Raw genomic sequence first — 20,954 nt, 5'->3', positions numbered from 1 at the left:
GCAGTGGCCACGGGACTGGAAAAGGTCAGTTTTCATTCCAATTCCAAAGAAAGGAAATGCCAAAGGATGCTCAAACTGCCACACAATTGCACTCATTTCACACACTAGTAAAGTAATGCTCAAAATTCTCCAAGCCAGGCTTCAGCAATATGTGAACCATGAACTTCCAGATGTTTAGGCTGGTTTTAGAAAAGGCAGAGGAACCAGAGATCAAATTGCCAACATCCGTTGGATCATTGAAAAAGCAAGAGAGTTCCAGAAAAACATCTATTTCTGCTTTATTGACTATGCCAAAGTCTTTGACTGTGTGGATCACAATAAACTGTGGAAAATTCTGAAAGAGATGGGAATACCAGACCACCTGACCTGCCTCTTGAGAAACCTGTATGCAGGTCAGGAAGCAACAATTAGAACTAGACATGGAACAACAGACTGGTTCCAAATAGGCAAAGGAGTACATCAAGGCTGTATATGGAGAAGAAAATGGCAACCCACTCCAGTATTCTTGTCTAGAGAATCCTGTGGACAGAGGAGCCTGGTGGGCTGCTGTCCATAGGGTTGCATGGAGTTGAACATGACTGAAGCAACTTAGCATGTATATTGTCACCCTGCTTATTTAACTTATATGCAGAGTACATCATGAGAAATGCTGGGCTGCAAGAAGCACAAGCTGGAATCAAGATTGCCGGGAGAAATATCAATAACCTCAGATATGCAGATGACACTACCCTTATGGCAGAAAGTGAAAAAGAACTAAAGAGCCTCTTGATCAAAGTGAAAGAGGAGAGTGAAAAAGTTGGCTTAAAGCTCAACATTCAGAAAACTAAGATCATTTCATCCGGTCTCATCACTTCATGGCAGTAGATGGGGAAACAGTGGAAACACTGTCAGACTTTATTTTTTTGGGCTCCAAAATCACTGCAGATGGTGATTGCAGCCATGAAATTAAAAGATGCTTACTTCTTGGAAGGAAAGTTATGACCAACCTAGATAGCATATTCAAAAGCAGAGACATTACTTTGCCAACAAAGGTCCATCTAGTCAAAGCTATGGTTTTTCCAGTGGTCATGTATGGATGTGAGAGTTGGACTATAAAGAAAGCTGAGTGCCGAAGAATTGATGCTTTTGAACTGTGGTGTTGGAGAAGACTCTTGAGAGTCCCTTGGACTGCAAGGAAATCCAACCAGTCCATCCTAAAGGAGATCAGTCTTGGGTGTTCATTGGGAGGACTGATGTTGAAGCTGAAACTCCAATACTTTGGCCACCTGATGCGAAGAGCTGACTCATTTGAAAAGATCCTGATGCTGGGAAAGATTGAGGGCAGGAGGAGAAGGGGATGACAGAGGATGAGATGGTTGGATGGCATCACCGACTCAATCACATGAGTTTGTGTAGGCTCCGGGAGTTGGTGAAGGACAGGGAGGCCTTGGTGTGCTGCAGTTCACGGGGTCGCAAGGAGTCGGACATGACTTAGCAACTGAACTGAACTGAACTGAATTAGATCATTATAAATCACCTAGCCCAAACCTTAATTTTTAGAATTCAAAACACTGCATCCATATAGCCAACATGACCTGGAAAATAAGGTCATGCCGAACTAAACTCTGAGGCTTTTGAGTCTTTTTCAGTGTTAGCACTAAAGATTGCTACTTCAAATGAATGTGTGTACTTTTTGCCTTAAAACTTTTTTTCTTTTTTTTAAGAAATTAGTGCCAGTTTGATCCCACCTTCTCTGGATCCAAGCCTGACTGTGAAGGATAGATTACGGCACCTTCAATCTTGCTTTCACAAAGAATCTGATAAAGAACGTTCTGTTATCATCTATGACTTCATCCAGAGTTATAAAATTCTTCTTCTGTCTTGTGGCATCTCCCTGGAACAAAGTTACGAAGATCCTAAGGTTTCTTGTCTTATCTCAACAATTTTTGTATACTTCAAAAAATATTTTAATGTTTAGGGTTAATTCTTAAATGACTTGGTATTTATTTAGCTTCAATACTGCAGCTTAAGTAGTTTAGGGTAGTCACTCCTTTGTCCAGTAATCCTATTCATCCAGAACAGATTATTATTAACACCAGATGCCTCTATGTAGATAAAAACAGAGATGTTATAAATTCCAAGCACTAAAGTTCATACCTTTTTCAGAGACTTAAATGTTTTCATTTTGGTCATATATTCTATATTTTCTGTGTCATAGTAAGTTAGAAATGAAAGGAGAACTGTGAGATTTAAATACATGATAGTAGGATATTTCAAATATCCATGAGAATAGAGACAGAAAATAGTAAAAGCATATATAGATATAAGAGATCACAAAGGATAGTAGTTAGAGGCCATTTAGCATAGGGATAAATGGCCTTATTAACCCGTAAGAACTTTCCCATATAATAGCAAACTGATACACTGTTTATAAAGATGACTGAATTATTAAGGAAAGAGTAACTTATGTTATTGTAATATACACTTATATGATTATATATAAACATATAATGCACTTTCAGAAGACATTTATCTATTGGATCATAGCCCTGAAAGGGATATCATTTTTTTCCCCTTTTTGAGACTAGAATACATGAGGTGTGTGGAGTATTAATTGAATTGAGATATGATGTTAATTGGTTGTTAACAACATAATTAATGGTAATAACATAATTTTTTAGCTTCTTTAGCTTTTTTGGCAGAGATTTTTGAGGGCATTGGGGCTTCCCTGGTAGCTCAGCTGATAAAGAATCTGCCTGCAATGCAGGAAACCCCAGTTTGATTCCTGCATCGGGAAGATCCACTGGAGAAGGGATAGGCTACCCGCTCTAGTATTCTTTAGCTTCCCTGGTGGCTCTGCTGGTAAAGAATCTGCCTGCAGTGCAGGAGACCTGGCTTTGATCCCTGGGTTGGGAAGATCCCCTGGAGAAGGGAATGGTTACCCACTCCAGTGTTCTGGCCTGGAGAATTCCATGGACTGTGTAGTCCACAGGGTCACAAAGAGTTGGACACAACTGAGTGAATTTCACTTCACTTTGAAGGCATTATCAGGTAAACTAATGACACTGTCTTTTCCTATATTTCAAACCAGCCTTTGTTTATGTGATACATTTCATATAGTTTCTAAACTGACCTTTTACTCAATATAAAAGGTTATCATTTTTGATGTTTCAGAGTCCAAAATGAGAATATGGGTAATATGAGCTTCTTAAAGCTACAGTGGCTTCCCAGATTTATATAGCAACTTTGGTGTAAACCATTTGAAATATTCCATACTTGGTTTTACTAATCATAGCATTTTTGATGTAAGAGAAACTATTAATTTATAAAATTTCACTTTTATAAGAAACATTTGCCAACTTTTACATGAGACTATCTTATTCGATACCTCTAAAAGGGTTCTGATCACTAGTTTCTAATGGTGGGAGCCTGTTGCTGTATCACTAACAGTTCACTGGGTACCAGCTGGATATCCAAAAGTCAGCTCAATTCTGTCACTTTCTATCTGGAAATAGCATCAAATCCCATAGGCTAAGGGCTCAGTCCCACAAGCCCCCAACTTCAGGCACTAGTTGCAAGCCCAGCTTATTAACTGTGCTTCTGGTCAACCAGCTGTAAATAAATTAGATTCCCATAACCCCCTCCTTCTGCTGCTAAGTCACTTCAGTCGTGTCCGACTCTGTGCGACCCCATAGACGGCAGCCCATCAGGTTCCCCCGTCCCTGGGATTCTCCAGGCAAGAACACTGGAGTGGGTTGCCATTTCCTTCTCCAGTGCATGAAAGTGAAAAGTGAAAGTGAAGTCGCTCCGTCGTGTCTGACTCTTAGCGACCCCACGGACGGCAGCCCACTGGGCTCCTCTGTCCCTGGGATTTTCCAGGCAAGAGTACTGGAGTAGGGTGTCATTGCCTTCTCCGAACCCCCTCATCTCTTCATCTGTGTTGATCTGTGTCCTTTAATATCCTTTATAATAAGCCAGTAATCTAGTGAGTAAACCGGTTTCCTAAGTTCTGTTAGTTCCTCTAACAAATTAACCCCCTCCTTGAGTTTGGTTAATTTGTTAGAGGAGCTAACAGAACTTAGGAAACCGGTTTACTCACTAGATTACTGGCTTATTACAAAGGATATTAAAGGACACAGATCAACACAGATGAAGAGATGTATAGGACGAGGTTTGTAAGAAGAGATGTGGGGCTTCTGTCCTTTCTAGGCTTGCCACTCTCCCCGAGTCTTCATGTAATTACCAACCCAGAAGCTCTTTGAACCCTTCCTTTTGTGTTCCTGTGGAGGCTTCATTATATAGGCACAATTGATCAAATTATTGGCCATTGGTGGTCAGTTGCTCTTTAGCCTCTTCCTCTAATCAGGAGTTCGGGGAGGTGGAACGGAAAGTTCCAGCCCTCCTGTCACAGGATTGATTACCCCTGGCAACTTAGCCTGTGTTCTTAGGTGACTTAGGAGTATTCCAAGACACTACATTAGCATAACTAAAGATAACCTGTATCTCTTTTGCGAGAGCTCAGTGTGTCCAACTCTTTATGATCCTTTGGACTGTAGTCCACCAGATTCCTCTGTCCATGGGATTTTTCAGGCAAGAATTCTGGAGTGGGTTGCTATTTCCTCCTCCAAGGGGTCTTCCTGACCCTGGAATCAAACCCGCATCTGCTGCTTCGCAGGCATATTCTTTACCTGCTGAGCCATCTAGGAAGCCTGCCTTATCTCTGTTGGGAAGACCCAATTTATATTTCTTATTATAATATACAAGATTGTGCCCCCCCCTCTAAAACTGAATTCTTAGCCTATAAAAGAAGTAACTGAGTCATTTAGTAATGCTTGAAATTATGGACAAGGTTTAGATTCCTTCTTCTAAATCCAATTTCAAACTGCTTGAATCTAGTATTAGAAAATGCAGGACTTCTAGTATCATAGGGAAGCTAAGAATAGCAGTCAAATCAGAGGTTGGATGGTCATGGTGACAGGTCCTCATCTTTAAGAGAAAGTCTTATGCATCTAAAATACTGTATGTGAACTTGTAATGGTTAAATGTTTATGTCTCACTTCTTCCCATGTTGAAAATTAAATAAACCTAAAATTATATTGGCCCAAATTTATTATAACAGTAGGTAAGCCAAAGTCAGCCTCAATGGAAAAGAAACCCAGCTGCATTTTCAGAAATATGATTTTTGTTAGCTCAAAGGCATTTGATTTTCAAGCTGACTTCTGAAGTAAATCAGCAGGCACATTGCAGTAATGGAAAAATATAACTTTTTCTTCTTTGACGGTCATTGCTCTTATTGGTTAAAAAAAAAAAAGGTTATTTCTTATACCAATTATCCTTTCCTTATCTTGGTGTAGTTGTCCTTTCCTTCTCTCCTGGGAAATACTGCATAAGTATTTAGTGTATTAAGTAAAAATGAATGAGATTAAAAATGAGCTTTCTTTTTTCCCCTTCAGAAATGTCTTTGGAAAATCAAGAAAGTATTCTGATTGTTATCCCATTCAGGTGGCATCCTGGTTACTAGATCCAGATTCCAAGGAGCCGACTCTTCACAGCATAGTTTCCCATTTTCTTCCTCATGAGCTTCCACTCCTGGAAGAAATAGAGACTGGCCAAGGAATTCAAAGTCTAGGGCTGAATGTCAGCACTACGCATTCTGGACGATACAGAGCATCTGTAGAGTCCATTCTCATCTTCAACTCTATGAATCAACTTAATTCTTTGTTGAAGAAGGAAAACCTTCAAGGTAAAAAAAACAGTTCCTGGCATTTTTATGATGTTGTAAGACTGGGGATAGTTCTGTATTTAGCTACTCTGTCACAGGTGGATAAATTACACTTTTTTTTTTAAATAGAAGTTATACTTTTTATGCAGACCCTTTCTTTTGATTGTCTAGTGCAGGAGTCAACATAAATAATTTTGCTGTAAAAGGCCAGATAGTGACTAGTTTTGGTTTTGTAGGCTAGATGATCTCAGTCATGAATATTCAACTCTGCCATCATAGCATGAAAGCAGCTATAGATAGTATGAAAATGAGTGTTCCAATAAATCTTTATTTACAAAAACAGACATCTATCCCCAGATTGGCCATAGTTTGCTGAGCATTTTGTTCATTTATTCCTAATTTTATATTTGAATGTTATCGAATGGTTTTAGAAATACACTTAGAATGTATCTTTTATGGATTTAAAACAATGAACTATTTTCTTTGTAGAATTCTTTAACAGTTATTTTTTTCAGCAAAGTGTATTCATGTGAATCTTTTTTTCCCTTGTGAGAAATAGTGTGGATTTATTGTGCAGGCTGCTGGCCCAGATTGTCTACTTTGACTTCAGAGAGCATAATATATACTTATGGTGAAAATGATGAAGTAAAACAAGGTTGGCTTCATTGTGAGGAGATATAAACCATGGATTGGCTGATTAATTAACATTACAAACAGGAGACTGATGAATTCATGAAGAGTAGGGCTTGAATCTGTATTATGTATTTATGAGGGACCTTGGGCAGGCTACTTTAACTCTCTAAGTCTGGTTCTAATTTTGAAAGTGTTAAATTAGAGAACTTAGTACTTGTCACACATTAGGCACTTGTTGCTGTTCTTCCGTCGCTAAGTCGTGTCCGACTCTGCGACCCTGTGGACACCTATGCACCACGCTTCTCTGTCTTTCACCATCTCCTGGAGTTTGCTTGGATTCATTGAGTCAGTGATGCTATCCAACCGTCTTGTCCTCTGTCATTCCTTCTCCTCCTGCCCTCAATCTTTCCCAGCATCAGGATCTTTCCCAATGAGTTGATTCTTCACATCAGCATCAAAGTATTGGAGCCTCAGCTTTAGCATCAGTCCTTCCAGTGAGTGTTCAGGATTGTATTAGTTGATGATTATTATTACTTCTAGCACAAACCCTCTGTGCTGGTTATAAAGTTCCCCTGATACTACTGGAATAAAATAATACAAAAGGACAGACTGGCTTATTTGCTTACAGGAGACTTGATTAAGTGATATTAATTAGCAGCTCTTCAACAGGCATTGATTGGAGTATTTCAAACTCAGCCTTTCTAAGCCAATGTAGGCAGATAAAGAAGTTGGAGTACACAGCACACCTTCCTCAGGACTACTTCTACATTCATGGACAATAATGCTGAATGAACATAGCTAATTCCCTCTTAGTCTGACTAGTCTGCCTCTAGGATAGGCATCCTGGGTAGTCTGTATAATTTCTAGACACTGACATTTGATGATGGTGATATGAATTAGTCTGTAATTTTTTAGACATTTATTGCCCATTACCAGATTTGTAAGTTTTTCAGTCTAATTGGAAGGGGACTGTTCCATTACTTAAAAGATAATTTTTCACCTGTAAAAAAAAAAAGACTGATATTCCTTTTCAGAAAAGTGTAAGAGACCTTCTAGATTTATAATTTTTAGCTTTCACAGTATGTTTTCTATGTACCTTCAAAGCTTTTTTTCCCTGCATATTTTCAGAAGTGGGTGACCTGGAGGTGTTAAATGAATTCTTGTACAGTGTTAAATATTTCTTATTCAAAGAATACATAGAATTGAAGTACATTGAAATAAGGGAAGTTTTGGGAGAGAATGTGGACAACCATCACATTTTATTTGGAATTTCAGAATACACTTGTTAGTTTTAGTAGGCCTCCAGAATCTTCATCTTTTTCTCTTCTCATCATCTTGCCTGTTGGGGAGGTGTATTCTAGCTGACTTTCTCCCAATAGAGAGCTGATTTTTGTTTGAGTATGAATAAATATTGATAGCAGAATGTGTCTTTGCTTAATTTGACCCCAAAGTACTGTTCTCTTCACATTGATCAATTAGCTCCTTTTAAAGTAGCTTGAACATAGATGAGATGATTTTTTTAGGTATGGAGTGAGTTGATTTCTCTCTTTTTCAACGGACCTCAGCTGCACAGATTTATATTAGTCATAATCTTATTTTTCATTACCTCTTCATCATTGGTCCATATAGGTCCTCTTTTTAGTCACTATTATTTTATTAATATAATGATTAACTGTTAACTCACATTAACAACTCAGACATTTGTCTACCTGGGTGCTCCTCTTCCCTTATACATCGTAAGTTTTATGTTTATCATTCCCTTATTTTCTTAATATGTAAAAGTCCAAACAATATATTATTTGGTTTTGCTTGTTTTTTAACTTTATAAAACATCTGTCACACTGTCTTGTTTTACTTACTCAGCATCATGTTAGGAAGATTCATGCATATTATTGCAAGTATCTATAGTTTACTTATTTTCACTGCTGTGTAATGTATCACTGTGTGTGTGTGCATGCGTGTGCACACATGCATGCACACTAAAATATATTTATTCATTTTCCTATTGATGAATGCTTAGATTGTCTCTAGTTTTGTTTTCTTTTATTTTTTGTTCTGCTATACCAAATAGTTCTCTATAAATATTCTTGTAAATTTACACGTCTCCTGCTACAATGGGTAAGAATTTCTTTTTGCTGTGGAATTGCTCCATCTTGGAAATGGGAGTATTCAACTTTTCAAGATTATGGTGAGCTGTTTTTCAGAATGGTTGTACAAAATTTGTCCTTTCAACAGCAATGTGAAAGAAATCTTTCTGATCACATTGTCTCTACTTTGCAAATTCATTGGTTGTAAAATGATTGTAATTTTTCTTTTTTGTACTTTATTTTTGGTAAGAGAGTTATTCCAGTTTCATGGAATGAGTTGATGAATATAGCTTCTTTTTATTCTGGAGGAGTTTATGTGTCATAGGCATGATGTATTCTTTGAAAGTTTGATAGCGTTTGCCTATAAACTTTGTTTGTGGAAGTATTTTTAACTACTACTTTGACTTCTTTAATAACTGTTCCGTTCAGTTCAGTCGCTCAGTCATGTCTGACTCTTTGCCACCCCATGAATCGCAGCACACCAGGCCTCCCAGAGTTCACTCAAACTCATGTCCATCGAGTCGGTGATGCCATCCAGCCATCTCATCCTCTGTCGTCCCCTTTTCCTCCTGCCCCCAATCCCTCCCAGCATCAGGGTCTTTTCAAATGAGTCAACTCTTCACATGAGGTGGCCAGAGTATTGGAGTTTCAGCTTCAGCATCAGTCCTTCCAAAGAACACCCAGGACTGATCTCCTTTAGAATTGACTGGTTGGATCGGCTTGAAGTCCAAGGGACTCTCAAGAGTCTTTTGCAGCACCACAGTTCAAAAGCATGAATTCTTCGGCGCTCAACTTTCTTCACCGTCCAACTCTCACATCCATACATGACCACAGGAAAAACCATAGCCTTGACTAGACAGACCTTTGTTGGCAAAGTAATGTCTCTGCTTTTGAATATCCTATCTAGGTTAGATTATTCAGTTATATCTTTTTGGTAATGTTTTAGTAGCCTATATATTTTTTAAAGAATTTATCTAAAGGTATTGCTGATTTTTTTCTTTTTTATATCTCTGGTTTGTTATATCTTTTTCTTTCATAATATTATTGTTTAATCACACTAGAAGTTTATCCAATTTTTCAGTGTTTTCAAAAAACCAGTTTTTACCTTTGATCTTTCCTGTTTTTGTTTTCTGTTTCATTGATTTCTGTGAACTTTTATATAATCTCTTTTCTTCTAGTTCCCCTGACTTTATTTGCAGTCCTTTTTCTAAATTCTTAAGTTTGATATTATGCTCATTACTTTTCAAATCATATTTTTCTTTTTCGAATTTAAGTATTTAAGGCTATAATTTCCTCAAAGTTCTACTTTCATTATATCTTACAAGTTTTGACATGTAATGTTTTCGTTGTTTTATCCTAAATATTTAAAATATTCTGGTGTGACATTTTTAGATGGATAAATTATAAGATTATTTCTAATTCTCAAGTAGTTGAAAACTTATTTTATACTTTTATTATTACATTCAATCTCTAATATGTTGTAGAGAATATGTTTGTATGATACCCATTCTTTGAAGTTCTTTGAGAATTGTTTTGTAACCTAAAACCTGAATTATTGTGTAAATGTTCAGTGTGCACATAAGAATATAGATATACTAATTCTGGATGCAGACTTTTATAAATGTCTGTTAATTCAGTGTTGTTTAAATCATTTATATCTAATTTTCCCTATAGTTTAGGCAATGTTAATTTTATGGCACATTTGAGACTACTTCATTAGGTGCAATCCCAAGGATTCTCCAGGCAAGAACACTGGAGTGGGTTGCCATTTCCTCCTCCAGTGCGTGAAAGTGAAAAGTGAAAGTAAAGTCGCTCAGTCATGTCCGACTCTTAGCGACCCCATGGACTGTAGCCTAGCAGGCTCCTCCATCCATGGGATTTTCCAGACAAGAGTACTGGAGTGGGGTGCCATTGCCTTCTCCGAGCAGCAGCGGCATACAAGTTTAATTGGTGTATTTTCCTGGTACATTAAATCTGTCATTATGTTTGACTAGCTCTACCACTAATAGGATTTTTATTCTTAATCATCTGGTTTTTTGGAATGACTATGGCAGCATCAACTTTCTTTTGATTAGTTGCTCGCCTCATACATCTTTTTTCTGTCCCTTTAAATCTTCTAGATCCTTATGCTTTAGATGTGTCTTATAAACAAAGTATAGCTTATTTCTTTTTCAAACTATCAGTTTTTTCCCACAAATTTGGCAATTTATAATTATTGATGTGTTTCTGTTCATTGTGATTATTGACATATCACACTTTCCTGCTGTTTGTTTGTATTCATCTTGTTTGATTTTGTATATAGTTTTTAAATTTTTATTTTATTTTTAATTGAAGGATAATTGCTTTACAGAATTTTGTTGTTTTTTGTCAAATTTTTTGTTTTTTCCTCTAATTTTGTATATACTTTATTCATAGCTGTGCTCTGTTGTGAGTCTAATGATTCTATAGCTGCAAGTCTTAGGGAATCAGTGGAGCGCTCCAGGGTTTGCTAGGTGGGGGATGCCTTCCTCTGGAAAGACTTTGCTCTGGCTTCAGCTTGTTACTAAACTACAATGCATTCAAGGCCTGCATTAGCTTTTCTTGGGAATTTTGGTTCAGAACAGGAGCCTGAGAATCAGCTTCTCCTTCTCTTGCTACTCCAAAGATATGTTATCCCCTCAACCTTTTTGGGGTAAGACTTCATTCACATTGCAGCCCTATTTCTTCCTACTGTCTGTGAATCCAGGCTGGCTTCCTATCACTCTTGACTCTTCTTTTTCTGACCCTAGTTCTTTGTTTCTCTAGTCGCATATCCCGTGAATTTCTGCTCTGACTCCAGGCCTGTGAAGCCAGGCTCTGACTGCCCATATCTTCTCCTGACCATCCGAGGCTAGTAGCTCTCACTTGTTTGTTTGCTTTTGGTGGTCTACTGACTGAGACCAGGAGCGCCTTAAAGAATATGTGTATGTGGAACTGGGGAAAACAGGCCAGGTTACACAGAGTCCTAGTGACCCATTAACACTGGAAGTAGAAATCTTTGCTGTGGATTTTTTTCTTAATAAATTTAGGATAGCATTTCCCATAGAGTGTTCTATGAACACTCACTTTTCATGATGTTACTAAATATTAAACAGATAAAGTGCTTTAGAGTCAAATGATTTCAGTCTTTTGATTAAAACAAACATTAAAATAGTTGTCTTTGTTCAGTTCTACTCAGAGCCTTTGGTATATTAACAGGCATCATGAACATCTAAGAGTAATATATAAATGCTGAAATTCATAGTATACAGTGTCTCTTAATCCCAACCTTTCTTACAGTATTTTTGAGACTAATATGCTAATGAACATACTAGGGAAACTGACTTAGAATGACTATTCTGTTGACAAATATCAGCAGATGGAAAAATACTCTGATTTCTTACTTCAGGAATCTTATCCTTTCTTATTAGAACACTGGAAAATATAAAATCTTTATATTTAGCTTTGTGCAAGTCTGCATACCATGGGACCAGGAGTATTGGAAATTATTTTGAGGAATTAACCTTTTATAGTCAGCTTAGCAAATAAAATTGGCTACCTTGTTTTTTACTAAGAGTAGAAACAGAAACATCATCTTGGGAGAAATGAAGTCACTTACAATTCAGACTGTCCATAAGGTTGCGTGTTTTACTCTCCGAATAGACATAGCTAGTAGTCCAAAGCTTAAATGGAAAAGTGGAAAGTACTCTAATACCTTTCACTGATGGTTTGAGAATGTGGCTCAGGAGACTGGATCTTGAAGGATAGTTTAGTAGCATCTCTGATTTTCCCAGAAAAATGCTATGTATATAGGTAATGATGCTGAACTAGTCACTTAACTGGTGAATTAATGTTTTTTGCTTTCTTTTTTTTTCTTCCAGATGTTTTCTATAAAGTGGAAATGCCCTCCCAGTACTGCCTAGCCTTGCTGGAACTAAATGGAATCGGCTTTAGTACTGCAGAATGTGAAAGTCAGAAACACATAATGCAAGCCAAACTGGATGCAATTGAGATGCAGGCCTATCAACTAGCTGGCCATAGTTTTTCCTTCACCAGTTCAGATGACATTGCTGAGGTTGTATAATGGGAATAGAGAATTTAGAAAGTCATTTTCAGAGCAAAAAAATGGTTTGTGTGTATATAGTTCGTAAATGTGTTTACCTAAACACCAATAAAATGAAACAATTGGTTAACCAGAATACTTTGGAGATGTATTCCAATATCTCCTTTGCATGTTTTTATTTATGAATAGGTAGGTAGTGAAGAAGTATCCCAGAATGTGTGTTTCATGGGGAGATTTGCCTGGTACAGAGGAAGCACTCAGTAAATATTTGTTGTGCAGATGAGGTCTGTAATATAGTTGTATAATGGTGTAGATGTTTCTCCATGAAGTTAGTCATTTCATGAACTCTTACAGCTTCCTCACTGCAAAATTAGATACTTTTCTTAGATGTTAGTGAAAAAGGGATTTGGGGACTCTTTGCTTTTTTAACCTACAATATTTTTATCGCCTTATATAAATTTTTACATAGTTTGTCCTTTTCTCCCCCAATAGTTTGTATTGTGTTTGTATTGTGTTCTTTCCCCATACTCCACAAAGGATGGTTGAGTTGTTTTGGAAGAGTTACTGATAGATGGGTGCTTATACTTGATAGCTTTGAAGTTTTGTTGTTTTCTAGATGTGATTCACTTTTATAGCATGTTGGTAAATATTTTAAAGACTCTTCTATTTATTCCTTAACTCCTTGAATTTGGGCCACTTTATCAACCCTTTACATCTCAGTAAAATACTTCATAGTAGAAATACCTCATGGAGTTGTGAGAAATAAAAAATAAGTGTAAACTACTTAGAACAATACCTGTCTGAAAGTAAATATTTATTAAATGTATAAAGGGCATAAAAATGACTCCCCCTTTAAGCCACAGAGTTATGTGTTTTTAAAAAATGAGAAACTAGCTAATCTTCTTCAGTTGCTAAGTCATGTCTGACTCTGTGACTTCATGGACTGCAGCACATAGGGCTTCTCTGTCTTCCACTGTCTCCTAGAGTTTGCTCAAATTTGTGTTCATTGAGTCAGCAACGCTATCTAACATATTTTAATGAAAGTATATAAATGAATGATTTGAGAGAGTCGATAGTGTTCTGAATTGCCTCAGTTGGAACCCCTCTAGTATGAACTAGTGAGTTTTAGGTATCCATGTTTTAGGGAACTTCCTCTGCCCTAGAGCCTAGATCTCTGTTCCTTGTAAGCCTTCTTTCTTTAGTGGGTGCTTACTGGCCACTTTCTAGCTTTTGTTATTGCTGCATTGGACCCTCTCCTGGCTTTTTGTTCAGGGATTCTCAGGATGTAGCTTTGTGGTGGTGGAATTATATGGCTTTTTGGATCCCTTCCTACTTCAGTATTCTCTGATTTTTGTGATCACACAATAGCCACAAAAGCTCCCATGCCTATCCTCTATGGGGCTTAAATGATCAAGTAGCCACATTGCTTACCATGTCAAGAAGTATTTGGGTGAGCTTACAATCCCCGGAGCAACTGAAGTCTCATTGCTGATACTTTATTTGTTAGTTGTTCAGCACAAAATATACGTTCTTGTGTTCTTGACTGTTAAGAGCCTGGGTTAGAATTAACCTGATACTGACTAAATTAGGGTATGGACAGTCTACCTAAGATTTTTATTGCCATTACTTATTAAATGTGTTATTTCCAAATTGTCCAAAAAAATTTCTTTCAACTATATAGAGTCTTTTCTTGACTACTTTAAAAAACGTTTTCTGAATTATAATACTTGTGATTTGATTCTTGACTAAAGGGGCATAAATTTTTTGCAGGTTTTATTTTTGGAACTAAAGTTGCCACCAAATGGAGAGGGAAAAAACCAAGGCATCAAGAAAACTTTGGGTTCTACCAGAAGAGGAAATGACAATGGACGGAAGCTAAGGCTGGGAAAACAGTTCAGCACTAGTAAGGTGCTCTTTGGGGCAGTCATAGGGCAGAATCTGAAATACTGTTAGCATTTGGTGTCTTGAAAGAATGCTGATGCAATCAAAATCCAACATAGTCTACCATTTGAATTTATCTAGACAGAAACAAATTGATTTCTGGTTTAGCTGCCCACAAACACTGTGGAGACATTCAAGTATGTAAAATCTGGATTATAATATGACTTAACAGTATGTCCTTCCTATCCTTAAAAGAGTATATAAAAGTTTGTAAATTCAGACCTATATAGACATTATTTAATTACTGATATGTACTACTCTTAGACAGACATGCCCTACTCTCCGACTGCAGAATATAGTTTTTATAGTCAAATGAACATGAACAAAGGTATGGAAGAATTTAAAAAATAAAGAAAAAGTTAATAGAAATTTTGTTTCTTTAATTTCAGAGCAAAATAGTAAGTTTTCCATGAATTTATTTTGAGAATCTAATCTGTTAATTTCTAAGTAAAATTGAATCACAACTCATGGAAACTGTATGCATGGGCCAAAAGAGAGAAAAGGCTTAATTTTACAATTTTACTGAATGAATTATCAATGGTTGAAAGTACAGCCACATGGAGAGACCAGTCCAAGTTGCCACCTTATATAGATTCCTCCCCCAACCTTGCATATCTCATGGGATCTTAGTTGCCTAGAAACCAGGGATTGAACCTGTGACCCCTGCATTGGAAGTGTGGACTCTTAACTACTGGACTGCTACAGAAGTCACATTCTGTAGAATTTTGACCGTAATATTATTAACTATGACTTGCCTCCCCTGGGGAAGTTTCCACAGCTTCATTCTGTAGCAAAACTTATTTGATTGCATTACCCTTTTATCTCACAAGTTTTTATCCTTGATGGCTCATTGAAATTCTGTAGCATAGAAAATTCAAAGTTTTAAAAATAGATTTCCTTGATACAAAATCCATGAAAGTATTATGGCAAAAAGGATAAAAAAAAGCAACTGGGAAACTTATAATCTCATGAGCAATGGAGAGGGAAAATGTAAAGAAAAGAGATGAGGTAAACACTTGGGTAGAGGGTGGGAAGCAGCTACTTTGCAAAGATTCAAATTGATATTACTCAACATTAACATATCTACATTTAATAATCTATAGTTATTGTGGATTTATCATAGTGATATCTAAAAAAACAGTAATTTTATAATAGCTGAGTTAGATACAGGAGTTACCAAATTTAATTTTGAAACTGTAATTTTTGCTTAAAAGAGATTCTAGTTTGCTATGGAATTTGGACAAGGGTCTGATCTTACTTTATTATAATTTTTTTGGCAGGATGTTTTAAATAAATTAAGGGCATTACATCCTTTACCAGGCTTGATCTTAGAGTGGAGAAGAATCACTAATGCTATTACCAAAGTGGTCTTTCCCCTGCAGCGGGAAAAACGTCTGAATCCTTTTCTTGGAATGGAAAGAATCTATCCTGTATCACAATCACACACTGCTACAGGTAATGAGAAATCTTAAATGTGGATAATATCCAGGTTTGCGAAAAATATTCATATGTAATATTTGCTTATGATGACCAAGGAATTCAAGTGTTCGTCATTGGATTCGGTGAAGTTTTATAAACATTTATGAAAGACATGTGAGTGCTAAGTTGCTTTAGTCATGTCCGACTCCTTGTGATTCTATGGCCTGCGGCCTGGCAGGCTCCTCTGTCCATTGGATTTTCCAGGCAAGAATGCTGGAGTGGGTTTCCATTTCCTCCTCCAGAGGCTTTTCCCAACCCAGGGTTTGCACTCATGTCTTACATCTCCTGCATTGGCAGGCGGGTCCTTTACACTTGTGCCACCTAGGAAGCCCAGTACTGCATCCAAAGCTTGGATGGATATTACCTAGATAAAGAGATGAGATTTAGTCTAAAGATATATTTCCTTCTTTCAAGTACTCTATAGAATAACTTGGATGTCTGAGATTGGATGAGAGTATACACAGGAATTATATCTTTATTTGAATTAATGATCTTCTGACTTTAGTCCCAGCCCTCTCCTAAATCACCTCAGAGTCTCTCCAGGTTGAATCTAAGTAGGGCTGTGTGGCATCTGTATAATAAGGAGTGTCTTATTTTACTCAAGAGAAGAAAGTGGTAGAGTCCGTTGTGTGTCTCTCTTGGGATAAGTATGCATGTAATCTCATGAAGGAAAAAGCATTCTTTTTCTAGGTGGTGTACAACTCTACATATTTGCCAAAATGCAATGTGCAGTAGAAGAAAGGGCAGCATTATCTTCTTCGTAGAGGAGGCATTTTAGTTTGGTGGTATGGAATGTGGGCTTTGATACCACATTTTCACAAAGTTTGAATTTTGGTGCTTTGAATCTTACTCAAGGTACTTAACCTCTCGGTGCCTAAGTTTCCTCATGTATGAAACAAAATAATGAGAGTCCTACCTCACTGGGTGATCCTGAGGGTTAAATAGGCCAATATATGTAAAGTGTTTAGAATAGTGCAGGGTACATTATCAGTTGTTGCTGTTATTGAGACTGAGGGCACCATCAGGAGCTGCTTTTCTCTCTGCTTGCTTAGTCTCTGTTCTAAACAATTTCTCTTTCTCTTCTTCCCTATTTAGCTAACTTCTTGGTGCTTTTGCCTGTTTCTTGCCCTGTTTTAAATTTCATTTTGAAGCATATGCTAATGCTGTAAACTTATGCAAAATAAATCCTTGTTGGTAAAGAAACAAAGTCAACCTAGAGTTTTCAAAGCAAATTTATTTGTTGCTTATAAAGCAGAAAATCATCAATTCATTGTTTTTCTGATTGGTTTTCATTATACTATGCCTGCACTTAAAGAATATTGTAGAAACAGAAGCTTATGTTAGTACAGTAAATTCTGTCATTATAGAATTCATCTCCATGAAACTGTTCATGTTTTGTAATTTATTTTTGCCATTTTATTTGTCCATCAGTGCTACCTCATTAATTCAAAGACTAGACCTGAGTATTAAGTATTATCATAGAAAAGAAGACAGTGTACTTAAAAAGAATATTATGTTATCATAGAAAAGAAGGCAGAAAGAGACTTGGATTCTTTTATGTACTACTTGTTAGCTTTGTAAAATTGAATAGGCCATTTAATGCTGCTGCTGCTGCTGCTGCTGCTAAGTTGCTTCAGTCGTGTCTGACTCTGTGCGACCCCATAGACGGCAGCCCACCAGGCTCCCCCATCCCTGGGATTCTCCAGGCAAGAACACTGGAGTGGGTTGCCATTTCCTTCTCCAATGCATGAAAGTGAAAAGTGAAAGGGAAGTCGCTCAGTCGTGTCCGACTCTGAGCGACCCCATGGACTACAGCCTACCAGGCTCCTCCGTCCATGGGATTTTCCAGGCAAGAGTACTGAAGTGGGGTGCCATTGCCTTCTCCTATTTAATGCTAATAAGTATGTTAATGTCTACCATTAATTGAGCACTAATTTTTGCTAAAATTAAATAACAAGGCCATAATATTAAGAGTTTATTCAGTAAAACTGTATCTGAGATACTTAAAATGTCTGATTCATCAAAAGAAGATGGAATTATATGCAGAAGCTGGTAGACCCAAACTTTTTGAACAACACTTGTGTTTTTGGGAAAATTCATCCAATAAGTAGATAAATAAAATTTAAAATATTTAGGGGAAAATAAAGCCATAAGCATTAAATCAAATTGGTTTCTGTTTCCTAGAAAATTTATTGGCCACCTGATTCTGGTTTCTAGCCATGTCAGTGCTGTCTACCATTGATTCTTATGATAAGTGATGAGGAGGAGGAGGAGGAAAACTGGCCAGGTGGTATTTAGAAAGTAATGCTGTGCTCACCATCCTTCACTGCTACTCCATCTCCTGCATTAGTTAACTCCTGTGGCCCCAGTTGTCCCTATTCAGGACTCAGTTGCTCTTCTGCTTCAGATCTTTCTGTGTCTTGTGCATTCCTGGCTTTTAAATTCTTCGACAGTCATTTCTCCTAAGATCCATTTGTTTTGTCTTTTACTCATTAGTTAACTGCTAGTGTTTTATGGTGCTACCTTCTGGTATTTGTTTTAGTGTGGAAATAGTATGATTTATCATATTACTTCTTATCATGGGATTGTTTCTGTAGAAGTTAATATAAAACACTGTATTATAGCTGATTCATATATTCACTTACATCGAGATTGTTCTTTAGTTTAAAAATAATAGAGCATGCATTTTAGGATAATTCAGACACAGTATTTATGTTAAAATAAATGTCAGATTTCCCCTCCTCCCTTACCCCTCTAATTTTATGTCTTCATTCTGCTTAATTTTAGGACGAATAACCTTTATAGAGCCAAATATTCAGAATGTACCAAGAGATTTTGAGATAAAAATGCCAGCAGTAGTAGAGGAAAGCCCACCTTCCCAAGCTCTAGGAAAAGGCCTACTTCCTATGGGCAGGTAGACGCTTATTTGTCTTCATTTGTGTTAATATATTTTGGGAATATGAATGGCTCAAATGTCTTTATTTGTGTTAATATACTTTTGGGAATATGAATGGCTCAAAAACAGCCTATTGGGTAAAATAATGAAATTAGTTTAATTTTCTGTTCTAGGCATACACATTTCTATTTCAAGCACTACCCATTTCAAATCCTGAGTCTGTCTATGAAGAAACTAGTTGGCAGTAAAAAGCTGAAATCCTGGGTCCCTAATTATATCAACCAGCACTATATGCTTCTTTGTTAGATATTAAAGGGACAAGTTTAGCAATGTCTGAAATATCTCCCTTCCTGACATCTCCATATGTTCACTAAAGGAAGAAAAAGCACAGATCATTTATATTAGATACAGTCAGGTTTATTGAGTTGAGTGAAGCAGTTTGTGGGAAAGGTTATTACAGAAAAATACCTTACGTCCTGTTCAATTGAATGTTTGCTGAACAAGGTCTAGTATCTTATTAAGCTTTAAAGTGGGTTTCAAATAAGACTTTTACATTTCTTAGATGGAAATACTGACTTACTGAAAAGCTCAGACCCTTTTCATATGTTTGAGACTACCTCATGTCCAACTGATGGATGTTTTTTGCACCAACAGAGGAGGAAGAAAGAAGGACTGTGCCATGAACGCTGGGCGCCAGACAAAGGTGGAAGAGAGAGCCTCAGACAGAGGAATGCCCTTCTCGGTCAGCATGCGACATGCCTTTGTGCCTTTCACAGGTCAGGTGACTGATGATGGTTTTGAGCTTCTTATTGCTGTAGGAATGGTTTTCAAAGCACTGATAAAGCAAATTATGAATAAGACTCAGAAGAATGCATTGTTTCCTCCTTCTTTCCTCTCTTTGGTGGAGCCTATTTTTCCCTTTTTTATTGCCGGATTTGTAAGTCACTCATAATTGTCTTCATGATCTGCTCTGTGGGAAACTTCTGGGGCGTTTGCTCAGCATCCTGCTGAAATCATGTTATCCTCTGTCTTTGTCAACCTTTTTGTAGAATCCAGTGAATTTTGTTAGTCCTCATTCTCTTTGACTTCTCTACAGCATTTAGCATTCTGTCAACCCTCTGTTTCCTCAGTTTTTCTCCTCCCTTGACTTCTAAAGGCACTTTTTTTTTGGTCTCTCTGTAACTTGTTTTGCTCTTCGCTTCTTCTGCAGTTCTCCCCACTGCTGCTTCCTGTTGCATGGGGTAGCCCTCAAGGCTGTCTGTCTTCTGTCTGACCTCTCCTTAGCACTCATCATCAAAACCTTTTTAAGTCATGATCTAACTCCCAAAGCATCAGCCCTGTTAGTACACATATTTGCCCTTTTATCTTTTGCCATCTGGCAGGTCTGGGTGAGTGCAGTTAATCAGCTCAATTTATTTAGTTCTGTCAGAAGTTTATATTCTAAGGCTAAAATCACGTCTATGATAGTGTCATTGCCATTTGACAGTTTTCAGTTTTGCTTTTTAAGTATGAATTACCAGCATTTTACCATTGTAACTGTGTTAAAGTATTCAGTTACATGGTATTAAGTACATTCATGTTGTGTTGCAACCATTACCACCATTCATCTCCAGAACTTTTCATTTTCCCCAACTGAAAATCTGTACCCATTAAATATAACTGCCCCCTAACTCCCACAGCCATGGCAACCACCATTCTCTCTAGAATTTGACCATTCTCTATACTTCATATAAATGAAATCATATAATATTTGTACTTTTGTGCCAGGCTTATTTCACTTAGCATGTCTTCAAGGTTTATTCATGTTATAGCATTTGTGTCAGATTTTTCTTTTTTAAGGCTGAATAATATTTCATAGTATGTATTTATTCTTTAGTAATAAGATTGTGTTTAACACAACAGTATTTTATACTGCTTTTGTTTAAAATTTAAAAATTATGATAATTTAAATGTATGTGGATTTAACCTGAAAATATCTGCCAGTTGAATACACTGTTTAGTTAACTATCTAGAGTAAGTGTTGATGTATGGTTGGATTTAAGTCTATTGTCTTGTCATTTGTATTTTGTTCTATCTGTTCTTTATTCTTCTTTAAAAACTGTAAATGACTTTTTATTATTGTTTTATTTCTTTTAAATTCTGTATCTTAGATACTTT

The 20,954-nt window shown here is 36.9% G+C and overlaps 1 protein-coding gene across 1 annotated transcript in view; it reads left to right on the top strand.

Moving 5' to 3' along the window:
* POLQ (DNA polymerase theta) overlaps window positions 1-20,954 on the top strand; it is a 105,388-nt gene that overhangs the window by 62,044 nt on the left and 22,390 nt on the right. Inside the window, 7 exon segments of the mRNA XM_027531193.1 lie at window positions 1,704-1,900; window positions 5,482-5,722; window positions 12,300-12,493; window positions 14,252-14,389; window positions 15,703-15,877; window positions 18,689-18,815; window positions 19,452-19,573. Coding sequence (XP_027386994.1) covers window positions 1,704-1,900; window positions 5,482-5,722; window positions 12,300-12,493; window positions 14,252-14,389; window positions 15,703-15,877; window positions 18,689-18,815; window positions 19,452-19,573 — 1,194 coding nt within the window.

Source organism: Bos indicus x Bos taurus, chromosome 1 (assembly GCF_003369695.1).
Source record: "Bos indicus x Bos taurus breed Angus x Brahman F1 hybrid chromosome 1, Bos_hybrid_MaternalHap_v2.0, whole genome shotgun sequence".
NCBI lineage: Eukaryota > Metazoa > Chordata > Mammalia > Artiodactyla > Bovidae > Bos > Bos indicus x Bos taurus.
The sequence above is the reverse complement of the archived record's forward strand: the minus strand, read 5'-3'. Positions and strand labels throughout refer to the sequence as shown.